This window comes from Diorhabda sublineata, chromosome 1 (assembly GCF_026230105.1).
Source record: "Diorhabda sublineata isolate icDioSubl1.1 chromosome 1, icDioSubl1.1, whole genome shotgun sequence".
NCBI classification, from domain to species: Eukaryota; Metazoa; Arthropoda; class Insecta; order Coleoptera; family Chrysomelidae; genus Diorhabda; species Diorhabda sublineata.
Window position 1 is genome coordinate 38,967,437 of NC_079474.1, and position 15,634 is coordinate 38,983,070.

Below are 15,634 nucleotides of genomic sequence, written 5' to 3' on the forward strand. Positions count from 1 at the left end.
AAAAGTAGTTTGTTTATTGCTATTGGTTACAGATTGCTCGGAATAAATAGAGGAACTCATTTAGTATTAATTCTTACAAAAAAATAAATCTTATGCTAATTCAAAAATAATCATGTTTGGGGCGAATATAAATGATGCACATTTTACTGGTCACTTTCATGATGATATTGTTCAATTCAAAAAATACTAGGGTTATACTATCTGTTATATTGTACTTTATAACATTAAATCATTTATTGCATCTACTTTTCATCACAATTTTTTGATCACAAGGGACGCTGTTGGTAATTTGAAAAGAAACAGTAACAGTTTTCTGTCAATAAGATGATAACAATGAAATATAGACAAATGTATAGCCTTTTCTGTTGCATGGCATTTAATATTATCGATGAGTATTTTTCGCAAGACGTTTAGGGCTAGTTAAACAGAATACATAATCTCAAACTAACTGTCTGACTAGTTTATTGAGCATATTTGTGACGTACAATAAAAATGTTATTTAGTTTATTTCTGTTTCTATGAATCTGCCATCTGATACAATGAATACCAGCAAATATTTCAAAAAATTTCATAGCCACACCTCATATATATAGGTGCTTCACGCAGGCCCTTTAGGCCCATAGCATGTAAGTTTTTCCACTCTTTCCTATTTTTGACCTGAATTGCTCTCTCTCTCTCTCCCTTCCATTACCTCTGTGAACCATATTTTCCATGGTCTTCCTTTTTTTCTTGTTCCTCCTTGTTCTATGTCCATCATTTTTTTTTGTTGCTCTAAAATCTGGCATTCTCTGTATGTGACCCAGCCACTTTATTCTTTTGGATCTTATTATTTTACTTAGTTCTGCTTCACCAAATAGATTCCTTATTTCATTATATTTTCTCCTAAGCCATAAATCTCCCTCCTTTTTACCGCTTAGTACCCTTCTAAGTATTTTTTTTCCCATATATCTAACTTCTCTTCCTCGACTCCGTAGCTCTCTGTTGTCTCTCTCTGTCTTATTATTGTTTTGTATATATGTATCTTCTCCTTTATGAAGATTTTTTGGAATCTGAACTGAACTGAACTTGTTCTAAGCTCATTAATTGCCTTTTCTTCGTCCAGTTGTATTGACAAAATTCTCATTGCTCTTTTCCTTACCCATACCTCACAGCATAAATAAACATTTTGGTAATATTAGTATTTTTAAGTATTGGTAAAAAGAAAATGTTTATCAAAGAAAATTTTTTTGCTTATATCCTGTTTTCTGTTCAGTAAAAGTAACCGTTATATTGATTTAAAATATAGATGATATAAAAAGTATTTTTCATTTAATTCTTGCATAAAATTTTTTTCTGTTAAATATTGATGTTATTCAAGTACATCTGTAATATTATTATCCCCGATCTTTTGCAATAGTGGCAAAAATTTAACGATGTGATAAACGGTTTTATTTTGTCCAAAGTTTAGTTAAAAGTTAACAAAACAATTTAATTTTGATGAGCTATATTACTTTTACTTAGAGCTCTGGAAGATTATATTATCAAATGATTAGGTCATTTGTGCAAAAAGGAGAGAACGACACGATTTATAGCGTGTTTATTCTAACATCTCGGTTATTTTTGACAGTTTTCCATCAATATTTTGAAAGAATCAAAAAAATATAACATGTTCACTAATTTATAACAATTTTTTATTATTATAATCAAAAAGAAATAATTATTTTGGTCGTAAATAGAAGCAATTCTTCGAAATGGCTCGATATGATTTAACGTTGAATCCGATGGAAGAAACGAGATACTTAAAAAAACACCGAGAACTTGCATTGAGTCTAACCAAACAAGTCCATTTTAGTTTCGAAGAAGTTGAAGCTCTCCTGATAATCTATTATAAAATCCAAAAATATGATACGTATGATCCTAAAGGTTAGTAAATAATAATTGATTAAAAAGAACTTATCGTCTTTTACTTCTTAGAGACATTTTTAAAATCTTGCTTATACAACTTATATATTTTTCTGATATCAATAACTTTTATTAGTACAGTCAGTGAAGTTGAAAATCAGGTGTAACCTCCGAATTTTTTGAAACTGAATGGATTTGCAGGAAAATTTAGAATAAGTTTCGTCTTAGGCTCAATATCAAAAATGACATAAGTTCGGTTGACGCTTTCTATTTTTTAGGGGTAAAAACTATCCCTAAGTAAAAAAATATTTGGTCATTTGACTGTATTTTATTGTATATTTGATGTTTACACCTTATGTAACTTCTAAAAATAACCCCTTTGCAAAAAATAATGACAAATAATTATTATTTGAAGATTTTATATAATCAAATCGAGGAATTATTTGAATAAAAGCCATTTTGAAAGAAATAAAGGAATATTTTCTTTTCAAATCACTAAACACCTGTATTGAGAAAAATGAAAAAAAATATTTGATTATTAATGTGAGAACGTGGATACTTTTGGAGTCGAATACGAAAGCAAATTGGAATTACAGTGGATGTCTATATGTACACACTCGCACGCTTTTTTTTGTTACATAACTCGATGAATTTTGAAGCTATAGTATCCTATAAGAAGTATTTTGTAGGAAACTTCAAGAGCTATAAGCTCATGTAGATGAAAAATCTTTTAAGCCTTCTATTTTTTTAAAGGGAAAGGGTTGAAGGGCTCGAGACAGGTCATTTTTATACTGGATAGTTTAAACGGCAATATCTCCTTTATTTTCTAAGTTACAGAAATAAAAAAATCAAAACTTTTGCTGGAGAAAAATCTACATTTTTGTTCGTCATAATTTTTTTCGTATCGTTCATAGTTTCAACTTTTATCGTACATTTTTCAAAAAATACGTATTCTAAACCGATCTAACTTCAGGATCGTATAAATAACACTAAAATAATACTAACTGGGAAAGGTCTACGTTTAAATTTAATTCTGATAGAAATGGTACAGCTGTAGCTGCTAATTTTTCTTTAAAAAATATGAGCGACCAATTTATTTTTAACTATAAATTTTTCAATTTTGGTCCAATTTACCTTTATAAGTACTCATTTTTGAGTACTACAAACAAATTTGAAGCATTATGCACGTAAAATTAACGTCCTTTCCGTTATTTGAAGTTGAACCTATCGATTCGAGTATTCTTCCAAGTTTTTAATCATGAATAAATAAAAATCTATTGATTTCTCGAAAAAATATTTTCGATTCCAAATTTCATTATCTATAGATTTCAGGCGTTATTTTTTGAAAATAATTTCTCACCCCCAAGAAGGGGACGGGTAGCGTCAATGTCACTAATGATTAATGACCTTTCCTCTAACTATGTGCCAAATTTCAAGCAAATCGATTCTGTTTCATTGTGGGGTTTGCCCAGGTATTTAAACCGCGCTCGTGTGACTGCAGGGCACTCACAGATAACGTGATCTGCAGTTTCGTCCTTCTCCATGTACCAGCAGCACTCCGGACCATCCGTGATGCCCATGGTGTAAAGGTGACTTCTTTGATGGCAGTGTCCGGTATGAAGTCCGATCACTAGTCTGATTTCGCGCTTATTTAGCTGGGGCAGTTGTTCGGTGAGAGATAAACGGGGTCCGTTTTTATGGGCCTTCTCTTGTCTCGTGCCAGGCGTCTTCATCCATCTCTGCAGAGCCCACCTTGCGAGAAAGATGGGCTCTGGGCCCATTGGTGAGTTCGCCGATCCCAGTCTGGCGTGATAATTACACTTAATACGGTAATTTACGTTGCTTCAAGAAGCTATATACGATATTAAGTGAAATTAAAGGTTAAGTAGATTGATGCAAACAAAAATATTATTTATACTGAAGGTGATTGAGCAGACGGAAAGTTGAAAATTACGTGTAGAAAAATATAATGATAATTATTTATTATTTATCGCTTATGGCAGCGACCAACTTGAACACATCTGGAAATATTGCAGAGCGATCTTAACGGAGTTAAAATGAAATTATAGTTAAAATGGTTTTATATACACATAACGACCATATAAGTAATATTAGACAACTTACAAGATGAGTGAAAGCTTCGATAAAAATTTGTAATTAGAATGATATGAGTAAGCTTGATCTGCGACTTTAGGATCGTCCTCCGCTTTACTCTTTGCTATGGCTTTTTAATTCCCTACATTACTCGTCATTTTCTTTTAGTTTATTCTATATTAATGGCAAATTTTGCAAATTTTCTTCTAAATACCACTTTTTATGATTATCTCAACTAGATTCGATTAATAATTAAGTCAGAATAACAATTTTCAGGTATCACAAGAGATGTTTTGATGGAGATATTTCACTGTTGCTTGGATATGACAGACATGGAAAAAGTTATAAGAATAATAACATGCTTGGATGAAAAGGCTCGAGACGTTTATATTTCGAAAGAACTTTGGGTGACCTTATTGTCTTTGTTTTTACGAGGCACTTTAGAAGAGAAAATGGCATTTTGTTTTAAGGTGTATGATTATACAGGAAATGGAATGCTTATGAAAGAAAACTTGTTCAAGTAAGTTCAATGACTATCTACCCAAATTATATGAAAATCTTTTAACTACGAAATATCTCTTAATATTAGGCCCAATTCCATATCTTTTCGAAGATGACCTGACTTATCTCATTCTATACAAACATGAGGAAGAGCAACATCTCTAGCTCTGTACTAAATCAGTAGATTTTCAATATTTGAGTTTTCACAGTTATGTATACACTTACATGTGCAGCATGTAACGTAGCATCTAATGTAAGGCAACCGGTGTGGACAGATTTGTTGCGCATAAAAATTAATTAGGTGCATTTAGCGAAGTTTATATATTAAAGAGTAAAACGAAAAAAAAATAATATTTTTGATTGAGTTTCTACTCTAGGATCAATTGTTTTCAAAATCTATACTATCCATTAGCACAAAAAGTTTCTATTGACCGCTCCATTTCTGCGATTGGAACATTAGAAGTGAATCATATAATATAACTTACTTCCTTCATCATCTACATGATTTTTTGGCAATAGGTAACCAGTATCAATCCCTAGATTTTTTCCTAGAGAGATTTAATTTTTCGAAAACATGTACAGAACGTAAGATATAGGTTGTTTATTTATATAGTTTCAAAAGTAAGTTGAAAATTATTCCGCTTCATTCTCATTGAGATATGATAATTTTGTATTGGTTTAGTTTAGAAATTGTTCTCTTTCTTTTCAATAGATTTTGTGCTGAAGTATTGCAGGTAACAATTTCTAATTAAACTGCCCGTCAGCGAAAACGGGCAACCCCAAGAATTTGCGAAATTATCCAAATTTTTACATGTAGTTTATTTTTGTTGAAATAAATGTATGATGTATTTATTCAATAATGCTTTTAGCATGTTTTATGATGTTTATACGGGTTACAGTTAGAAAGTAAACAAAAATTTATAAATTTATTTAGAAACAAGACTTTCATTTGACACTACAATAATTGAACAAAGCACACACAAAAAGTAATGGGGTTTATTTTTCAAAAAGGCGTATTACCCCCTCGATATTGGATGACAATTCTCATGCGAGTGAGCATAGAACGCAAGGCATTCTTAATGTTTGCTTAATGAAAATTGGTCCATTTCTCAATCAGGGCCAATCGGAGCTCTTCACGTGTTGATGGAGCAGGTGTAGGACGTCTTACACGTCTTTTGAGCTAGTCCCAAATATACTCAATAGGATTGAGATCGAGGCTTTGAGCAGGATAGTCAATTTTTGCAATACTAACCTCTTCAAGGTCTTCCATTGACTTTCTTGCCGTGTGTGGTCGAGCATTATCTTGCATTAGCAGAAAATCATTACCAACAAATCCAGCTCATGGTAGTATATAATTTTCTAGAATCTCTGCAATATATCGTCATGCTTTTAGTGCGCCTTTTTCAATCACGACGAGATCCTGTGCCTCAAAAAAATACCTACCCCAAACATTACCGAGCCACCCCCATACGCAGCTCGTGGTAATTTAGTACAGGCAGCATACCGTTCTCCAGCTCTTTTGTACACCTTATTTCTGCGTTTTCTGTGAGCTGCAGTAAGCTAGGGTCCTTTAGCTGAACTGTAAGCTGTCAAACCACTTTCTTTCAACCTTCGTCGAACAGTAGACAGTGCTGACTGCTATTCTGTGAACTTGTTGAAGGCTGCTTTGGAGTATTCTAGCGGTTTGCGTTTGGTCTCGCAGCAATAGTGAGACAGGGATCCATCCGAGTTGTTGTTTTCCGTTTTTCAGCCGTACCGGGCCGTCGCTGGTAAGAGCCGGTCGCCAGAAACCGTTGGTGTCTTTTTTGTACTGTTGAACGACAATATTGCTATCTCCGGTTGACTCGTTCCAATATCCAGCAATGTTTCAATCTCAACAGCTCTTCGATATTTTTTATCCATTTTTAAGAACTAAACTCAACTCTATGGAGGCTATGTTAGTACAACGTCTAAAATTTGAAATGTTACAACGTTTTAAATCACAATAAACGTACATAAAGGACTCGAAATTTTTATTCACGCGGTCGGTATTTGACCAGTAACTAATTGTATCGGTTCCTTGGTTCCGAGAAATTGTTTCTCCTCTGTACAGGGCCGGTCTGCTTGCTCCATATACATACTAACCCATTTCACTGAATTAATAAATTAGCAATTAATAACAATTGATGATTTCGCAAATATTTGTGGTAGCCCCTTTTCGCTGACGGGCAGTTTATTTATAATACACTTTCGTTTACCCTTTGTAGAAGTTCCTTTCGAATCAATGAACATGTATTACCTTTATCGCTTTATTTACTGTTGGTTGTAAATATTGGGATTTATTGAACAATAAAAATATTTTATATCTAACGCCAATCCAAAGTATGCATAAAATATACATTAAAAACAAAAATGCTGCATGCAAAAAAATCCTAAAAAATCGTAATACATAATAGTATTATCGAAAGAATTCGTTGAATACCCTACAAGGGCCAATTAAAAAATTAAAACAATATTGTTTCTAGTGCATACTTTGTTTTGGAATGTATCAGAGAACTTTGATTTTCCATTAATACTACAAATAATTGACTCATTCATTTTCAAGACTAATGGTGGGTTCCTTAAAAAGTAATATCAGCGAAATAGATGCTGAAGAAGCTGTAAAAGATATGGTAGAAGTTATTCTGAAGAGGATGGATGCAGACAGGGACGGCAAAATTTCTTTTAACGACTATAGACATAATGTATTAAGACAACCAGCTTTGTTGGAGTTTTTAGGTCAATGTCTTCCGGACCGACATACTGTCCATAAATTTTTGTGTACATTTACCGGAAACACTAAAATAAGATTCTATAAACTGAAGCTTGGCACAAGTATTATGTAAAATTCATTAAATTTTTTGGTGAAATTAATATTTTATTAATATAAATTTGAAATTAGAGCTACCACCGTGATCTTGAAGTCGTTTCAAGTGAACAAGAAAGTCTTGAACAGGTGCAACGCTCTTTTCTTGATGAAATTCTTTCATGAGCAACTGTGTCTCGCTGGTGAAGTGCATTTGAGAGAGGACAGATATCGCTAGGTCATGAGGTTCGTGCTGGTAGGTTCTGTTCTTCACTTACTGTTGGAGACATTGATGGAAGAAGATCCAAAGTGTACACATCAAGTGATTTAGGTGACTATAGTATTGGAGGCACTTTATGTAAAAAAAATTGTTTGTCGTTGGGTGCTACATACACCTAACGATTTTAAAAAGGCACATGGAGTAAGAATCGTGCAGGAATATGTTGTTAAAGTTGAATAATAATAAACATCGTGTTCTTTCTAAAATAGTAATCAGTGGCGTAGCTAGGCGTGGGACCTCGCCCATGGTCTCACACTTAAAGGGGTCTCGCGAGGGCTCTTTAAATGCGATGCCATCAGAATCGCTATTGACAATTTGGGTAATTTTTGGAACTGGATCCATAAATTTCAGAAAACAGGCTTCAATAAATTTATTGCAGAAATCTGTCAATAATCTCCAACTAATTTATATTTTTCCCTGTCATGAGCAGACATGTCGTATCAAAGAATGTTTGGTAAGATACATTTTTTAGGTGTTGTGTTACTAAACTTGACGGTGTGTAGTTATCAGTGATCTTGGGAACAAAATAAAAGAGGCGTCGCTGATGCGACTTTGCCGATTTCTATATTAGTCCAAGCTACGTCATTAATAGTAATAAGTGATGGGACGTACATAATATTTTATGATATTTGTACCCACTAGGAGAACCATGTGTAGACTTACCAACACTCACGACAAAGCAATCAAGAAATATATGAAATAGTTTTATTTTGTAGTACAGGATTATTTGAAGCAATCAAGTTGGAAGATTAACTGATCACCTCAAAATTTTTACTTGCAGTTCACTCGATACTCGCTGGTTAATGTTCTACACGATAATGCATCATCACACAGTTAAATTATTGAGTCAAAATATTGTTATAGAACAACCATCCTATTCGCCCGATGAGGCCATTTGTGGTTTCAAGTTATTCATTGACCTAAAGAAATACTGACGTGGTGGATGTTTTACGATGGATAAAGAATATAACCATTGTCCTAAAGAAACTTTATTACATGATAATAACATCTTTTTCCTTCAACAGCAATGAAATCAATGAAAAACTGGTTACCTATCTTATGAGTACTTAAAAATAATATTTTTGGTACATACTGTTCAAATCATGATCTTCCGAAATCGAAAGTATTAAGTGTGGATCATGAAGTGAGACACAATTTTTTCCTACCTTTCGAATTTGGTACTCAATTTCATTAAACAAGTATAACAATGAAGTCAGGAATGAATTTTCAATTCAAGTCTCTGGACGGAAAAGCTGAATACACCTAAGATAGAATTAACGTTAATTTAAATGATGAAAAAAAATACCAAAAAAATCTTCAAAATTAATATCAATTGTTGAAATCCATTAAGGAAATAATATATTATTTAAAAAGTAAAAACTCACACTACGGCGACATTCACAATATGTAGCATTTATAAAGTAAAAACATCAACACTAGATATATGTTAGAGAACAGATAAGGGAATTTATCTGGAAAAGGTTGTAGTTCTAAGTTATGGTTAAGCGGTGGTCTAATGGATCACCTACGCGTGGCCAAGCATCTTCAGAGCAGTGAGTGTGAAATATTGCCATAGAATGTATTCTGTTGACACCACCAAGGCGCATGGTTGGGTATAGGAATAAACAGAACAGATGAGGGTTGTCATATGTGAGGAAGAAAAATAGAATATTGTGTGAAGGGATGTCAAAGTTGACGTAAACAACCTGACATTGAGAATTATTCGTTGGCCGTTTTGACTTGAATAAATGTAGAAGGTAATAGGGTGAAATGTGGCATTTTCCAACAACTTTTTTTTGTAATTGTCGAAATGCATCTGTCAATCCTCATTGCCTTGAAAATGAGTCTAGATAAAGGTAGTTCTTTAATTCATTCGATATCATTTGGTAATTATTATTTGATTTAATTATTATCCAAATACTTCATCATTAAATGTGTTAAAATACCATATTTATTGCTAAAACGAGAAGGTAATATTCAAATACGAAAAGATGGTGACAGATTGAGGATGTTCTTACGATCTAGCGTGGTTCGCTCCGCATTAAGTTTTACTTTCAAAATGTATTAGATTTTTCAATATAAAGGTTGCTTTGACCGCTAGCTTTTAGCTATCTATCTACACATCCAATTTCAACAAGCTGATAATAATTAAATAAATAAGTACATAGTCATCTTGACAGTATTATTCAGTTCCCTTAATTGATTTATATTTGATAAATTTCTAGATTCTTTATTTATTAGTGTCACTTGAATGTATTTCAAATCAAAATTCTTGATCATTCTAAAACATATATTTTTAATATATTATATATAATAATAAATAGATAAATAAAAATGATGTATTATTTCTCCAATTCTGCTGCATCCATTTCTGTGATTTTATTCAACAGTCTTGCATTTTCTTTGGTCATTGCTTCCAATGAACGGGCATTTTGCTAAAATACATATAAAACTCTGAAGAATTTTTGTTAGTTAAATCACAGTTACAAGTCAACATTGGAATTTAATTTCGTACAATTACGTAACTTTTGTAGATAAATGTTTTCGTACATCTATATATAGATGAATGGCATCTTTTGGTACAAATCTGAAATTTCAATGATCAATATGGAGACTGCAAACCTCAATACTAAAAAACTACATACTCCAAATCCTCATATTTCAAAGCAATATCAATAAAGATTTTATTACTAATAAAATTAGTTTAGCTTTTAGGTTTCAATGTAATTCCAAACCTGAATTTCGATGATAAAAGCTATCTAAATCAAAATGTTCCTATATACGAGAAAATCATGTTTTTTCACTTTAATTTTCAAAAATTTAAAAACCAATTATTGGACCGAAACTTATACTCACCTCTAACTGGTCTGTGTACTTCTTGTGAATTTCGTAGTTGGTAGCCGTGGCGAAATTAACTTTTTGTTGAGCTTGTTGAGGTGTAATTCGCGACATACCGATTAATGAGTTGAGTTTGCGATTTATTGTAACTTCTGAGAGCAAGTTTCTCCTTAATGTATTAGTTTCCTCTAACAAGCAAGCATTTTCATCTACCAGTCTTACTTTGTCGTAACTTAGTAGGTTAGTATTCTTTGTTGCCTAGAACGAAAAAAAAAAACCGTGTAAAACATTAATTCACACTCGATAAAAAGTTTATTAGTTTATAGATTATCACGGTTTTTACTTGCTTTGATATCAGTTAATATAATCTCACGACTTGCATCAATTGTGTTTGTACAACTTGATCTAATGGTTTATTTATTAACAAAAATCCTAATTATTGATTACAATAAGAGATTCAATTACTTAAATAATCGAAGTAGGTTTTATGGTATTTTCGAGTTTGTACCAGATTAAAAGCATAACAGCTGAAATAACTACCGAACTAACAACTCATCATCGAATTACGTATCTTGTGTTTTTGTATCATGTTTTTATTAGTTCATTTTGGTGTCTTAATGTTTTTTTTGTTTGTTTGGTTAAAAATTTGAATTTTACTTTAAAGCACTTCCGATGGTCGGATTCAGCTGAAATTTCTTAAACAGCCTTCTGTTACCTAATAATACAATATTCAATGCTTCCTCAGAGTTCATTTGAGATAGAAGGTATTCGGTTGAATCAATACAAATTTTATATGTAAGCATTTAAAAGTGTGATATAAATTCTGTGAGTCGGTTATATGTAATCAATTCTGCAAACAAAAACATTGATTCCGAATGTAAACAAATAAAAATTATAAAATCCATTGAAATTGTGAAATCTTTTGTTACTAAGTGCATTGAATTGAACATTAAAATTAATTAAATTTCGGAAGAGTAATGATAAAATCAATGAACAAATTAAAAATCAAGAGTTCTAAAAAAAAACGGAAAATAAATACTTTTTTAATTCCTAGAATCCTATTCCCACAATCCGATAGCAAATATGAATTTTTTACGAGTAGTTCAGCCTAGCACTGATTCTAGTTTTAGTCTATTAAAAGTTCCAAAGTGTTACAAAGTATACAGGGTGTCTCAAAACGATCCAACTATTTCAAGAATGAGTGAGAAGCAAATAAAGCTCGGGGGAGGGGCAGCGCGGGGGTCGTTTACTAGCGCGTTCCTTAAATTTTTAGTTGCCGTTTACGGGGGGGGGCAACACTCGTTTTGCATGCGCGCGTATTTCAAGAACAATTGATCCCTTATTAGAGTTCGACGGCTGCATCGGTAACATTGCGAAAGCTCCAAGTAATGCAACAATTTTAGCTTGGATCCAGACATTCAATACTACTGGAAACACTATTGGCGAAATTCATCATGGTCGTCCAAGGACAGCGAGAACGCTTGGAAGCATTCAGTCAGTAGCAGATTCTGTAAGCCGACAGCCTCGACACAGCGTCAGAAACCGTGTATCTCAACTGGGATTATCAAGAGTAACTATTCACCGCATATAGCGGTGTGATTTACACCTAAAGACCTATAAAATTCAGATTGTGCACGATCTACATAAACATGATTCCGTTATAAGATTGAATAATGTGAATGCAAAGTTAGAGAGATATAACAATTTCAACAACATGTTCTTCAGCGATGAATCTTATTTTCATTTGGATGGATACGTAAATCGCCAAAATTGTCGTTTTTAAGGAGAAAATAATCCACAGTCCTAACATAAACGCCCGTTGCATATCCCAAAAGTCACCTTGTGGGTCGCTATGTCGGCGAACTGCCTTATTGGGCCCAACTTTTATGAAGACATGCAGTGACTGTAATTTCTACACGCAATGTCGACATGATACGAAATTTTTTCGGGCCTTAACTGCAACAATGTCAGCATTATAACCGGCTGAAATGGTTCAAAAAGGATGGGGCCACATAGCACACCACTAAGAACTCTGTTGTTACCAGAAAAAGTAATTTCATGAAGAGGTGACATTGAATGACCACCTTGGAGCCCTGACTTGATCCAAGTTGATTTTTCTTGTGAGGTTACCTTAAGAGAGTAGTCTAGGAGAATTATCCACGAAATTTATCATATTTAATAAACAATATTGAAGAAAAGATCATGAGTATTCCTCGACCACTTCTTCAAAAAGTTTTTAAAAATGTACGCAAACGGTTTGAGGAGTGCCGTCAACGAGATGGCCGTCATTTAAACAATGTCGAGTTTAAAAAGTAAAATTTTGGTTGATGTCTTTTAGTTCATACCAATAAATCCATATAAAAATAAGTATAATGTATTTTTTCCAACTAAAGTAGTTGGGTCGTTATGAGCAGTTGCAGCTATCGTAAAGCATTTCATATTTGCAACCTGACTGTGGTTTTAGTAATGTCGATATTGACATTAGCTGAGCGCCGTCTAAATGACGTGATTCACGCTATCGGATCAAGCAATTTCATTAACAAGGACACTTTCCTTATCCTCTGGATAACCACTAGACGGCTCCTTTGTTCTAAACCCAAGAGGAAACTTCCTTATCCTCCGTTCGGCTGCCAGCGAAGGCCTACGAAAAACTACCGGCAACATATCTTACCTACCTCGATAAATCTCCTAGTGCCATCACATCTCATCACCAATATCTCATCGATCATCGGTGTTTTTTATGATTTTCCTGTAACCTGGTGGACCATCAATCAAATGGCCGACAATCCAGCCGCAGCTGTACATAACTCCCCAGCCCCTGCATAGTAACTCTTATCCATAGCTCCCTTAATAACTTTAAAAGCTATTTGCAGTAGAATTGATTAAAAATGGGAACAGAAACCATTACAATAAAATACGAAAAAAAAAAAAATTTGAAAAGGTTTGAAATTACATTATTCATACGAACTAACCGATATAATACAAAAACAGCAATACGTGAAAAGAAATCTAAATAGGGAAATTTGGGACAGAATAAGATAGTACGATAGTACAAATATTAAAAATACCATTGACTTGAAAAGTTACATTAAACAAGAAAGCACGTTATAAGTTTGTGTGTGACAATTTGGTTGATATCACAATAAAAGAAACCCTTCCTAAAAACCTCCAAAACCCTAGTCCTGCAAAGGAAAAGCTTTCTTATATCAGGGTCATTCCTGACATTAACCATATCTGACGTAAATATGTCCCTATCTCTCTTGAAAACAATTCAATGAGTCTATCGGATTGAGGCAGTATAAAGCATTTCTGTAAATTATACCAAAAACATTTTCCTCTTTTTTGAGGTCTTTAAAGCGTGGTTTTTGATTAAATTAATCTATTCTATATAAATTATAGATTCCTCTCCTTCTGACTGATTTAATAAAGGATTGTAGTATTAAATATTAGTCATGCATGAACGAATATGATGTACGTTCTTAAGAAAAGTACGTACAAAAGAAAAAGCATGAGTATTATAAACTTCAAGCAAAACTGAAAAGAAAATCCCTTCGCTAGGTATTTGTAACAAATAAGAGATCATAATGTGTTTAACAACGGATTATGTTGATAGTAATGCCAAATTAGCTTCATGAAAGAGAGGAATGGTATTTCCCATATCATATGTATTGTCAGAAAAATTAAGTTCATTCAACCAATTTAACGAACATTTTTTTTTAACAAAAACTGATGACTTGTATAAACGATAATATTTCTGAGAACAGTGTAAACATTGAGTGAAAATAAATTAAATTAGATGCTTGGTAAACACTGAGAATAATATGGTATGACAACCTTACCTGATCATGTAATGTAGAAACGGTGCGTTCCAAGAAATCCCTTTGTCGCAAGAATTCGTTCTTGGCCTCCGTGTCCTCTTGTTGCGTCACCTCGAAGTCTTTATCTGCATTATATTTATGATACATGTCCTGAAACCAAGTATACACTAAGAATAAATTTACTGAAAATTTGCTTGTTGACGAAAATAACATTGTGATGGTATGGATATAAATCGAAATATTTGACAGTAGAAAATTTATAAATAAGAATATTTTTAGCAAAAATTTCCGGAAAGTGTAATTTTATTGGATGAATAAAAATCTTGTGAGTACATCAGAAACACAATGGACATGTAAAATATGATATCAAAAACAACAATTACTACATTAAAAGTAAAAATCATAAGCACTAATTGAAAACAAAAAGCAGAAGATAATGACAAAATTGTTAGAATAACAATGCAGAGTTGATAAGAAACAAGTAGAACAGCAATTTGAAGTAACAGTAGAACTGATTAAAAACAGGAACCATTGCAATAAAATATGAGAAAAAAATTTAGAAAAGCTGGAAATTACATTATACAAAAACAGCACTATGTGAGAAGAAATCTAAAAGAGGGAACGAACAGAATAGGATAGTATGATATAAGAAATACCATTGACTTGACAAGTTACGGTAAAGAAGAAATCACGTCATAAGTTTGAGCGTGGAAATAGAAATATCTCACGCTTTACTCTATACCCTTTTTATAATAAGATTCGTCATTACCTCTCCAATGCTGGACAATCTTTGTCACCGAGCCATTTTTTCAAGTTTGGGAACAGCAAATAATCCGAGGGGACTGAATCTGGCGAATAGGGTGCGTGAGCTAGCAATTCAAACTTCAATTCATTCATTTTGGCCATTGTAATAACGGGTATGTGAGCTGGTGCATTGTCTTGATGAAACAACACTTTCTTCTTAGCCAAATGCGGCCGTTTTTGCTTGATTTCTTCGCTCAAACGTTGCAATAAGTTCGCATAATACTCGCCCTTGATAGTTTTTCCTTTTCCAAGATAGTGAATGAAAAGTATCCCACGCTTATCCCAAAAAATAATCGACATCATGACCTTGCCTGCAGATGGTCTTTGCCTTCTTTGGAGCCGGTTCTCCCTTTTCAGTCCATTGTTTTGATTGTTCTTTTGTTTCGGGTGTGAAAGAATGGACCGACGGTGCAAAAATTCGGCTTTATTTCTATGAAATGCCAAACACTCGATGGTAATATCTTCACGACGACGTTTCTGTTCCATTGTGAGCAAACGCTGCACTCATCTTGCGCACAGCTTCGTCATGTCCAAATTTCCAGTTAATATGCGATATACCGCACTTTTTGAAATGCCTGCTAGCTCGCCCACTTT

The 15,634-nt window shown here is 33.2% G+C and overlaps 2 protein-coding genes across 2 annotated transcripts in view; one reads left to right on the plus strand and one right to left on the minus strand.

Annotated features, from left to right (window-relative positions):
* Nucleotides 1-1,730: 1,730 nt before the first annotated feature.
* LOC130443772 (calaxin-like) lies at nucleotides 1,731-7,340 on the plus strand. The gene is made up of 3 exons (XM_056778623.1): nucleotides 1,731-1,902; nucleotides 4,252-4,495; nucleotides 7,061-7,340. The coding sequence occupies exons 1-3, from the start codon at nucleotides 1,731-1,733 to the stop codon at nucleotides 7,338-7,340; spliced, it is 696 nt and encodes a 231-aa protein (XP_056634601.1).
* A 2,582-nt stretch (nucleotides 7,341-9,922) lies between these two features.
* The window catches only part of LOC130443841 (cilia- and flagella-associated protein 57), a 29,887-nt gene continuing 24,175 nt past the window's right edge, over nucleotides 9,923-15,634 (minus strand). The window contains 3 exon segments of the mRNA XM_056778747.1: nucleotides 9,923-10,015; nucleotides 10,437-10,676; nucleotides 14,258-14,386. Of these exon segments, the coding sequence (XP_056634725.1) occupies nucleotides 9,923-10,015; nucleotides 10,437-10,676; nucleotides 14,258-14,386 (462 nt within the window).

Bases quoted from the DNA above. Each gene is read 5' to 3' on its own strand.
- LOC130443772 (XM_056778623.1), top strand. From the start codon at position 1,731: ATGGCTCGATATGATTTAACGTTGAATCCGATGGAAGAAACGAGATAC. The intron at 1,903-4,251 runs GTTAGTAAATAA...AACAATTTTCAG, and splicing joins TGATACGTATGATCCTAAAG to GTATCACAAGAGATGTTTTG. The intron at 4,496-7,060 runs GTAAGTTCAATG...TTCATTTTCAAG, and splicing joins ATGAAAGAAAACTTGTTCAA to ACTAATGGTGGGTTCCTTAA.